Raw genomic sequence first — 12,500 nt, 5'->3', positions numbered from 1 at the left:
CAGTTTTTTGTTTTCAGATCATAGACTACATTACAGTTTCTATCATATCGGTCTTGTGTAGGTCGAAGGATTATTGTGTCCCAGATAGGATTGGAGATTGAATGGGTCTTATTCACGTCTGGTTGCATTATGGAAAAATACTGAAAATATCAAAGCGTTTTTTGTAATGCTTGATTAAATTAATGGTTCTGAAAATATGCATTCTGTTGCTGAATATATCCGTTTCGACCCACCTAGTGGTGCTCCATCAAAGCTAAGCGTGCCATTGATTTTTGATGCTTTTTTTTTATCGTTTAATCTCAAAGAATATTTTAACACTAAAACAAACCATAAAACAATGACTAAATATTAACTGCTGTAAAATTGAATTAATAAAAAAGGTTTTATTTTGGCTATTCTGCAGAGCATAATTTCTTTCATTTCTTTAGTGAGAAAAATAACTAAAACGAATTTGATAATAAAAAAAACCTATATAGACATGTATTAAAAAAGCAATAATAATTAAATACAAGAAAAATACTAAAAACTAATTAAAAACAAAATAAAAACAAGCAATAATAGTATCTCAGTAACACTAAAATAACCGTTTGCTATTTGCGCAATAAGACTTAAATCTTGAAACAGTAAATTGTAATGTATTGGATTGAACGATTCGAATGCAGCTGTAGGCTTGATTAAACTCTAACCCATTTTCTGTAGAAAGCATAAAGTTCTTCATAAATGCACTTCATTGTTTGCGATGATCTAAAAGGAACAGGCCACTGGAGAGTAGCGTTATTTTACCACACGAGAGATCTTACTAACCGCCTTTCTCTCTTATTTGTCCCCGTGTAGGAGACACTCACGTGGTGAAGCTGTATCTGAAGTCGAGGGAGACGGGGCAGAAATTCGCCAGTGTGGATTTCACCTTCTACAACTGCAGCATCCACAGATCGTGAGTGTCTCTCGCTCTTTCTCGCTCTCTTTATCTCTTCTCTTCTCGTTTTACCCACGAGCTCCTCGCCACTCGGAGGGGGGGGGGTGGGGTCAAATTTCTGTTGCCATGGCGACCGGCGGCGCGCTGATTGACAGTTATTCTCTTGAAAACAGACTGCGGTTAGAGTCCTGCGGATAGTGGGACCCCCAGCTGAACATCTCAATGAATTTGTTTGTCATGTGCGCTTCTAAGACGCTCCAGATGGGTCCGGACTCTTTTGGGAGGTCTGTGTAGTGTCTTATTGCAGGACAGATGAGCCCAAAGCTGTCTCCAGAGATATAACACACACACACACACCTCTCTCGGAGTAACAGCATCTCAGATACACAATACCTTCCCATCCACACACACACACACACACACACACCCCATCAGCAGTGAGCTTTAAAACTAGGTCACACTGCTCTTCTCTGATAAGACCAGCTTGTGTACTTGAAAAATACACACTACATATGAGTATTATCATAATTGGATAATCACATGCTTCTTTATTCGGCGCGTCCACATCTCTGAAAGCACAACTGCAATTTAGAAGTCTGTATTTTGGATAATGTACTGTTATTATGGACATTGTCGAAGCTTTGTGTAGATGAGAAAAAAATTAAGCAATGGGAAATGTGGGGATTTCGTAATACATGTCAGGAACGTTTCCAGGTAATCTTAAAATCAAAAGAAAAAATGGAAAAAAGTTTTTAGGCTTTTTTATTGTATTTTCATAATTATAAATTGAGAGGAATATTTTTTTTTTCATCTCACCCCGCTTTTTCTTTAGAATAAAAATATGAATCAATTTATTTATAAATTATTTGAATCAATTTTATTACAAAAAAGTGATTTCAGTTAAAACGTGTGATCGCTGATAGTTTTTGTTCCTCTTGCTGATTTTATATTAAAAAAATACACACACACACATACATATTTTTATATATATATGGACTATATTACATTCTTTTGTGCTAATAAATGCAGTATTAATAATAATAATAATAATAATAATAAACAAAACTCAAAAGTTACATTTTGCATTATAACAATGATCATTTTGGAAAATTCTGCTTAGTTTGCATTATTATAGTGTGGATTTGTAAAATAAAATGCTCGTTTTTATTAAAATAATCAAATTTATTTATTTTTTTTTTTTTTTAAAGCAGGCCTCGTTTTCTTTGTACGAAATACCGTTTCTTATCTCGTGTCCGTTTGAGGAGAAATTTGACCTGGCCACTTTTTTTTTTTTTTTTTTTTTTTTGTGAGATTCACCCAAATGGAGTTTGTCCGTGATGAGGGCTATCGGAGGTGTTCGGTGTCCTTCTGCTAGGAGGCTTTAGCATCTTAATGAATGTGAATGAAGGAAACGAGCGTCCCGGTGTTAGATTTCCGCTCCTCCAGCTCGTGTGAGGGTTTATGCTGATCAGGGACGCCCTGAAATCACGGCCCGTCTGTGGGGAAGAGAGCTCAGCGTGAGGGGCTTAAACCAGAGACACCCTCAATCACCCCCACTCCAGACGGGACGGGGATTAAAGCCTCTCTCGGGATTGGTGCAGGGGTCAGGAAGAAAAATAAGGTCACGTTTATTATCTTCTTACCACTTATTTTAAGAAATCTCTGCTTAAAGTGAAGCAGATTGCGAAGTTTAAATTGAATTGGTAATGGGTCGAGGGAAAACACGGAGGGGAATGAAAACACAAAAAAGTTGGAACATAATGGAACGTAATCAGTCGGGATAGACGGTGGATGAGAGGATGTGTGCTCTGTTTATTATGTGCTGCTGTTTGAAATCCATTTTTATGGCATGATTTTTTTTTCTCTCCCTCACAAAGCAGACTCTGTTCTCACAATTTCGAATTTATTTCAGAATTCGGAGTTCTCTCGTAATCGTCTCGTTTTTATTCTCTTACTCTAAGCAGTGCATGGAGACATTTACAGATAGGCGGTCTTTACTGTCTTTATCTGTTTCTGCATGTCCTTGCGTATCTCAGACATGTTGTGCGTTTCACCTGCATCCGTTTGTTCTCCATCATGACCACCCTCTGGATTTATTCGTGCTGATTAGCAGATTATGTGTCTCTGGAGACGCAGCATTAACAAACTGACAAATGGCGCCTCGATGGGGGATCATTACCTACACAAACACACACACACACACACACACACACACACACTCCACCACATGTGCTTGTGTTTCCTCACGGGACTCAGAGATGCCACAATTATGCAGCAGAATCCTTTAACGCTGCTGGTTAAGAAGAAACTGCTCATTAAACCGGACCAGATTTTTTAAGTCGAGCGAACATTCGGCCAACCTATATGACGCTTTATATATTTCTATAATCTAAAAGTTACAATGACATGCACTTTAACTCTTTGTGACACATTTCTTAATTTTTTTCCCCCTCATATGCATGTATTTATATGCTTTTTACTATTGCGGTTTTCAGGTTATATCCGAAATATATATAAATAGTCTAAATCTTTTATATCTAAAACAGTAATTTTAATAAAATAGCAGATGGTAAATAGTAAAAATGTTGAATTTCTAATAACGCAATTAAACCCTCGTAGACGTTAAAAGCGTTTCGGATGCTGCTCTCTTCGAGATTTCATTAGGCAATCGTTTCTCAAGTCTGATTGGACATCTGCTCTCACCGCAGCAGCTGATTGGTCAATTAGGCCCAGTGCTTAAAACCATTATGAGGTCAGAGCTCTTTGTCCTAAAGCGTCAATTAACGTCACTCGGTGAACAATTTGCCGGACCTAATGCTGAATAATTGAAACAAATGACTTGGTTTAGCGGTGAGAAGCCTCGGATGCTTTCAGAGTCTGCGAGAGACGCTTCGATCGAATTAAAAACGAGCCGTTTCACTAATACTTGACTTTTCATTTTCGTGTAGCGTTCCGAACCTAAAAGGTTGTGTTTTAGTCGGTATGTTCCCTAAGCAGGCAGCCGCCAATTTAGACAGATTTCCGCTTCTCTCTCTCTCTCTCTCTCTTTTTTTATCTACTCTGGTCGTGTTTTAATGGGAAATCCTCGTCTCTTTTTGATCTCTCTCTCTTTGTCATCGCCCACTTTCTTTCTTAAACCGGAGACACCTGATAAAGTGGATCTTTGTGAGGGAACGAGAGATTATTTCACACACTTCGAGTGTGTGAGGTCAGAACTCAAGGGCGCTGTGTGTGTGTCTTTCCAGGTGCTTGTCCTGTGTGAACGGCTCCTTCCCGTGTCACTGGTGTAAATACAGACACTTGTGTACGCAGAACGCCAACGACTGCTCTTTCCAGGAGGGACGCGTCAACATGTCAGAGGTGAGAAACCATCCAGACGTTACTGCTCATTACCAAGAGATGGGTTTACGCTCAGTATGCTTTTGAAAAAAGAGCTCCATCTATTTGATCAAACATACAGTAAAAATTATTACATTACATTACATACAAATGTAACACATTTTAACAGTTTTTTATGTAAAAAAAAAAATAAAAAAAAAAAATCTATATATATATCTATCTATATATATATATATATATATATATATATATATATATATATATATATATATATATATATATATGTATATATATATGTATATATATATATATATATATTATTTTATATTTATATTATATATATTTTTTTTTTTTTAATTTTTTAATTTTTTTTTTTTTTTTTTTAAATATATATGTATACAGTATGTGGGTATATGTATATGTATATATATATATATATATATTGTGTGATTTACATATTTTTCTGGAGATTTTGATCAATTTTATTTTACAGGAATCTTTTATGAATAGTAGCCTCGAAAGAAACGTAATGTTATAAATGTCTTTCACTTTGGATCAATTTCATATATCTTTGCTGTAAAAAAAATCCTATATACCCCACACTTTTGAAGCCAGTGTAACTGATTATTAAACTTTAAAAAACTTTAAAAAAAAGATTATTTTTTCTGCAACAAGCCTCAAAATGTCTTAAAAACGTAAAAGCAATTTTATTTTAGTATTGAGATACTTTATAATATTCAGTAATTCTTTTGAGCATGTTTGTTTTTTGTTTTATTCGTTATTTTTTTTATAGTTAGTTTATATGTATTGTTTTGAGAATAATTTTTTGTTTAGAAATCTCTGCAGATTTGTATGAATTTTTGTCAAATTTACTTTGCAATATTTATCTAGTTCAACTAAATTAAGAAATGTCGCCTTGTCAACTAGCTAAAAGGGCTTTTTTGAATTTAATTTAATTTAAATTTAAATTTTATTTCGGTTTAGTTAAGTGCAGTAACCCAAATTTGAAACATACTAACTAAATGTAAAATCGTCGCATCAAAACTGACGAATAAAAAAAGTCCCACATTTTTTTTCCCCTAATTAAATATCCAGTTTCAGCGTTAAATGCATCAGGACAAGTGTCGCACATCACACAGTGAGGGTGGAAATGGTTGCAAACTGCACATGCGATGCTCTGATTGGCCGAGATGAGCGTCACTGGAAACCCGATGCATGGCTCCGTGTTTATCGCTCGCGCCCCTTCACTCGCGATGAAACCCGATCCGCCGTACAGAGCCAGATAAGACGAGAGAGTCCGGTCATCGCCGCTCGCTCATTGGCTGAGCGCGAGTCCTTCGGGAATCTCCCACAATTCAGTGTTTTAAAAGCCTGTAGGAGAGCAGATGAAACGCGCTGCTTTCCTCTAATAGACTCCAGATGTGTGGAGGGAGAAAGTGCGAGCGGCTCTAGCGTGGGAGACTACATTATAGATGTGACGCCGTGTGATTCTCGGCGCTCTGACCGAGAGACGAGCGGGGAAGAGCCGTAATGAGGAGGAGAGCTGGGAAGGAAAGGCGTTGGCGTGAGGAGCCAGCTGGGCTCGCTTCTAGTTTCCCTCGAACCGTCCGCTGACAGCTTGTGAACATCACACCGTCTAATGAGCTTCTGGAAGCTCCCGCGCTGATCCTATACAAACAATACACTGAGTTTGAGTCGGAGTTCATGCAGGTTCACCCGAATAAATATGTTCCTGAAGTCTGTTTGCGTTCTGCCAGTGAAGCGTGAATCACCGGCTTTTAAAATAGATTTTTTTGTTGGGTTTTTTTTGCCCTCCCACTGATATTTTACCAGTTTTAATAACACTAAACAGGTCGCATAGAAAAAAAAAATGACCTCAAGAGGAAGAAATGATAGTGAGATGCACACACACACACACACACACACACACACACACACACACACACACACACACACACACACACACACACACACACACACACACACACACACACACACGCATACATGCACATATATACATATTCAGTCATGGGGATATTTATGAGAAAATTTGAAAATTTATGTCTTTATGTTCTTTTGCAAATAATAATTTTCTCTATATTTCCGCACTAGATGGATGAAATGGATGTTTATGAATGCAGATTGTTTTAAAAAATAATTTTTAATACCAGTGTAACTTCATTTCACACAGTCTGCTTCGTACCACCAGACTATAGTTTTTATTAAAGATTTTTTTTTTAAAGTTTTTTAGTGTCTTCTGCTCACCAAGACTGCATTTATTTAATAAAAATACAGTAAAATTATGCAATATTATTACAGTTTAAAATAATTGTTTTTTATGTAAATATATGTTAAAGTGTTATTTATTGCCGCAATCGAATCGCGATTTTAGTTTTTAGGATCCAGCGATAAATAGAAAGTTTAAATCATAAATAGAAGTTATTCATCCTTGCTGAATAAAAGTACTGATTCCTTTCAAAATCATCAAACCTTCGGACAGTACCTTAAACAGTTCACCGCTTTTGAACGACTTGCCTGAACCTGGCTAACCGGCTGACCCTTGACCCCCGGACGAGAACACGGATCCTAGATAAGCTTCTAATGGCGAGTGTAAACATAAGGTGTGACGGGAGTTTACATTAGCAGGTGGTTTGTTTGATTCGAACCCCTCCGTGCTTTATTTTGGCCTCGCATTTAGCTTTTCTGCACCTCGCCATCGAGTAACAAAGCCAGAATATATGAGCGCTGACGTCTGTTAGAGGCTTTGAGTCGGAAAAGATGTGAATCGGAGCGGCAGAGAGTCATTTTTAACACACAATTTGCTTTTACGTTGTATGTTCTTTCATCCCTCCTTCCTGACGAGTGCCAGCCGCTTAACCTCTTAAGACCAGAGAAAAAAGCTTTAGGAAAAAAAGGTTTTTTATTTTTTGACATCGTTTAGAGCATTAAAAATCATGCAACATTTTTTTAAAAATTATATTTCATCTATAAGTTATGCTTTTCCCTCAGTTGAGGAGATCGGGACTCGGTTTCTTAAAACATTAAATAAATAAAAAGACGTGAATGAACATGCATAGCCAAAAGCAATTTTTAGTTAAAATTTTTTCCAAATTTTGTATAAATTGATTCTGAATTACGTTATAACCAATTGATTAGATACACTACTTTTATTTCTGCAAAACGCATGTGAAATGTTCATGAACGATTTTCATCATCTACAATGCATCCATAAACTAAATCTAATTTGCATATTAATGCGTTTTTGAGGCAACGTGGTGAAAAGAGAAGCGTAAGGATGAGACTAATAACTGACAAGATTCTCGTAATAATAGAATACTGAAATATAATTTCTTTCCCTATTCATTTATGCGTCGCAAGCGTGCTTTTAATGCCGGTGTGCTCTTACGAAGACATCAGCGTCACGTTTCACGACAGAATCCATGATTCGTGAATAACAAGTGTTCACGCACAATTAAAAAATTACAGGACATTATCGAGTGTGACTATATTAATGTCAGCCGTTTTTGAAGACCAAGGAGAGGCAGTGTTTACGGTGAAACATCCGATCATTGGCTGTCTCTGACAAGCGGCGTATACAGAAATGGCCTGAAATATAATATGATACGAGGTCTTACGAGGTTAACGCCGATCAGACTGAAGGGAGCGAGTTTTATCACACGCCGGTCCTCATTCCAGAGAGACCTTAAAATGGGTCGCATGGCCTTTGGCATCCCCTTTGACCCCATTACCCACAATTCCCTGCTTTAGCAGGCTGATATGATGTCGTTTGCGGCTTTGTTCGCTCCTTTCTCTCCAGTTCATATCCGCCGCCCTGTTTTATCTTTCTTCTCTCTTTGTCTATGTAATATTCATTGCTGGGATGCATTGGGCAGCTGAAGCACAGATCTAATCCACTTTGAATAATTAAACCAGAGGAGGAGAAGAGAGAGAGAGATGACTTCCTCTCCTGTCTTCCCTCTCTTTCTCTTTCTTTGTTCTTGGCTGACACCTTCTTACGATCACGCGTTCTCTCACGCTTTTATATTTATGCTCGTTATTTTTAGCCGCGCTGCTGTGCTGTCTACCTAGGCCGTATTTTTAGGCCTCACTGGCGTCCCGACGCCGAGGCTGGTCCAAAAGATAGGCGGCAGCTCGGTGCTGTCTCGTAAGATAACTCGTTCCTCTTCAATTCTAGAGCGGGGTCTCATTGTGTCCCGCGCAGAAAAGACCGTCCCAGAATGCACTGCGGCGAATCACACCACGATTAGTGATGAGGAAACTCTGCATGCGTTTCAGTGAATCGTGACTCATGGAGAATGGTTGAAATCGTTGTAATTGTAGTATTGTTTATATGCTGTTATACTATTTAATAATATTTTGTACTTATTTTTAACTTTTTCTTTTATCATTTTGTTTTGTGAATTTGTCATTCTTTTATTAAATATATTTCTATTTCTAATTCTTTTCATTTCTATGATGCCTATTTCTGTTTCAGTTTTTGAACTTATTTTAGCTAGTTGTATTAAGTTTTCATTTTTGTTGATTTAAAATGTATAATTTTTATAAACCATTATATTATAAAAATTTTATTTATATTTTTAGTTTGTTTTAGCAATTTTGTTTTGTAAATGTAATTTTAAAATGTCTGTTATGCTTTTTTTTTTTTTTTTAGTTAGTTACCCGGCAACATTTTTCACTTGGGAAAAAACTTTTCATTACATTTTATATTATTTTTAAAATTTCTTTAGAAGTAGTTTTCATTTTTAAAGTTTCTTTAACTTTTTTTTTTTTTTTTTTTAAGAATTTTACTTTTTATTCTTAAATATTGCTATTATCTGTTATTTATTGAATTGTTTATTAGTATTATTTATTTATTTATTCATTTTATTATTTTCAGGTAGTTGCCAAGGTGAAATTTCATGTCATTTCAGTTTTATTTTAGATTTAGTACACTGATTTATAATTATAAAATGCATAAGTTTGACTGTTCCAATCATTTATTAAAGTATTTCTTAATTGATGAAGAATAGCTATGCAGTTTACAGTAGGTTCTCCTCATTTTATTTTGAGATGACAAGAATAACAAAATCCTCAAAGCACGAGCTCCACACCTAATGCTCTTCCTGTGCTCTTGGTTTGGTTGAATTAGCAGTATAAAGCTTCTTGTCTTTAAACGCAGAATTGCCCATTGCATCCAATTATTTTTTTTTTACCAAGCAAACTTGTGAGCCGGGAGTTCCCAAAGGAGCCCGAAGGCATCAAAAATTCATCCAAGATAGCAGACAGAGCCTAGAGAAATGTCGACTTTCTTCATTTAATATGAAAAAGTAATTCAGTTTCACCCAATAATTGTGTGTGTGCCGTGTGTTTATGTTTGTGATCATCCAGGTTTCAGCTTAGCTACGTGTTGTGTTCTTCATCTCTCTCTGCTTCGGGTAGGACGCACTCTTTGAAGTCGTTCCCTAAGTAGACAGCACTGGCCGACGAGGTCACTATAGAGAGTGCGTCGATGGGGAATCACACACACCGAAGAGCTCTGACATCTAAACGTTTGCTTTCCGTTCAATTTAACTCTGAAATATTTAAATGAGGCCGTTTAATTTAAATAAATTAAATTTAAACATTTAAATTAGTTCAGCACGCTGACTTGAGAATGATCAGTGGCTTTCTGATGGGCTTCTTGAAGTCGCATTACGGCTCATTTTCCATTTATTGCACAAAGCTGTTTTCTTCAGTGTTGAAAGTGGATTTTATGGCTCTTGTGCTTCGGGCCGCTGGAGGGATTTAAATATGGTGGCTGTGCCCCGGCTTACCGGAACAAATAATGTCTTACGGCGCAGATGTGATATTTTAGGAGCAGGTGTGGCGTGGTTAAAGAAAAACCAATAGTCTATGAGCAGCTTTTTCTGCTGTTAATAGCGTTTGTGCACGAAACCGTTCGGTTTATAAGACATTTTCTTCTGATTCAATGCAGTAAAATTGTGATATAATATTACAATTTAAAAGAACCGTTTAATACGTGAATGTGTGTTAAAATGTAATTTATTTTTATAACACAAACCTGACTTTCCTGCATCGGCGGTCCTTCAGAAATCGTTCTAATATCCCGGTGATGAAAAAGAACCGCATTTGTTTGAAAAAGACATCTTTTGTAACGTCGTAAATGTCTTTATTTGATCTGTTGCTGAACGAAAATATTACTCGAGTTCTTTCAAAAATCTCAGGCACTCAATCTATCGAATGGTGCTCGTATGTAGATGATTGCTTCATTATTTCCTCGGACTGAACGGGCTTCAGTTGGACTCGAGGATGGGTTCTGGAGACGTCGTAGTCGTGTGGGCGGCTGACCGGACGCTGCTGTGGTCACTCTTACTCTAAATAAGCAGGAGCCAGGAAACCGGCACTGTTCACAAAAATACTGTTAGTTTACTCACGAAATCAGACGCACGTTTCCTTTGGTTTGGGGAGGAACGTCTGTCTAGACACCTGAGGAATCTCGGGATTATCCCTCCATCTCAGGGAGACTAAAAGCTGATTTCACAACTTCATTTAGCCGCGTCATTCAGATTAAAATAACTACTTCCTTCTCTCCTCTCTCTCTCTCTCTCTCTCTCTCTCTTTCCGTCAGATTCTTTTTCTTTTTTATCATGGTTTTATGGTGTTTATACATAAATAGTTTCTCTCTCTGTCTCTGTCTCTCTCTCTCTCTCTCTCTCTGTCTCTCTCTCTCTCTCTCTCTCTCTCTGCGCTTTTCTGCTGCTGTTGAGGTTCTACTTCCTGTCTCCTGTCCTCCTGTTTTCCCGCGCTTGGGGCTCGTTGACATGAAGTTACTGTTCAAAGTTCAGGTCAGAAAGATTACAAACGAACACTTTTGATCGGAAGTGTCAGCAAAGACGTTTGTAAAGTTGCCAAAAATATATAAAAACTAATATATAGAGGTATAGAAAAATATAGAGATGGATATAATATAAATATATATAAATTATAATATGTAATTTACATATAATTGCAAAAAAAGAAAATAAATTATGATACATTTAAATAAATATATTTGTGTGTTCATATATATATATTTTTGTTGTCCTAAAATAAGTACATATTTTAGTTTTAGATTAACTTTGATTATATCTTGATATATTTGTGTTCATATATATAAGTTAATCTAAAACTAAAATATGAACTTATTTTAGGACAACTTTGATTAACTTTTTTGATCTACTTCGACTACTGTATTCATTTATGTATGAATAAAACATACATAAATACTTTATTTTTATACATTTTTGTTTATTATCTTTAGAATTATTTTGCATAAATACACTACTACTCCAAAAGATTTTTTTTGTTGTTGTTGGTATTTTATTTTATTTAGCAAAGATGCATTAAATTGACAAAGTGGCATTATTTGACTTGAACATCCAGTTGTGTTTCTAGGCCTTGACTGACTTGACTTGACTGTTTTATTCCTGAACAGTACACGCACGCACACACACACACACACACACACACACACACACACACACACACACACACACAAGCGAGGTATTCTGGGATATTCTCCAGATAATGTCAGCGTCCAGCTCTTTTCTCCTGCAGGGCTTTGCGTGATGTTGCTCCACATGTTCTCCATCAGGCTTGTTTAACCCAGCGTCAAACACGTCCTCTGGTCTGGACGCCGGACCGCTCGACGTCCTTCCTGTGTTTTGTTGTTTCATTAAGAGTTATTTTTCTTTCCAGCGGTGTTTGAGTCAGCTGATGATAAGTGACGGCGGTCTTGTTTCCTCAGGACTGTCCTCAGATCCTGCCGTCGACTCAGATCTACATCCCCGTGGGCGTCCCGAAGCCCATCACGCTGTCGGCCAGGAACCTCCCTCAGCCTCAGTCCGGTCAGAGGAACTACGAGTGTATCTTCCGCATCCAGGGCGAGACGCAGAGCGTGACGGCGCTGCGCTTCAACAGCTCCAGCATCCAGTGCCAGAAAACCACGGTGAGTCAAACACCTACACTCGCTCCGGCCAGAGGAGTCCGCTCAGTAAATAAGCTTTCCACTGATGTATCGTTTGTGGAGAGGACAGTGTTTGACAAGTATAAGACTTTTTGAAAATCTGGAAAAAAATCAGCTTTAAAGTTGTCCAAATGAAGTTCTTAGCAATGCATATCACTAATGATTTATTAGTTATTTTTTATTATTTTTATAGTTATTTTTTATAGTTTATTCTTATTTTTGGCGGTAGGAAATTTACAA

At 37.0% G+C, this 12,500-nt stretch overlaps 1 protein-coding gene across 2 annotated transcripts in view; it reads left to right on the top strand.

Moving 5' to 3' along the window:
• plxna1b (plexin A1b) overlaps positions 1–12,500 on the top strand; it is a 109,048-nt gene that overhangs the window by 57,481 nt on the left and 39,067 nt on the right. For both annotated transcript variants that reach the window (XM_043241135.1, XM_043241134.1), the window contains exons 8-10: positions 835–934; positions 4,162–4,276; positions 12,042–12,242. In XM_043241135.1, the coding sequence (XP_043097070.1) occupies positions 835–934; positions 4,162–4,276; positions 12,042–12,242 (416 nt within the window). The remainder of the gene's footprint in view (positions 1–834; positions 935–4,161; positions 4,277–12,041; positions 12,243–12,500) is intronic.

This window comes from Puntigrus tetrazona, chromosome 6 (genome assembly GCF_018831695.1).
Source record: "Puntigrus tetrazona isolate hp1 chromosome 6, ASM1883169v1, whole genome shotgun sequence".
Lineage (NCBI taxonomy): Eukaryota > Metazoa > Chordata > Actinopteri > Cypriniformes > Cyprinidae > Puntigrus > Puntigrus tetrazona.
The sequence above is the reverse complement of the archived record's forward strand: the minus strand, read 5'-3'. Positions and strand labels throughout refer to the sequence as shown.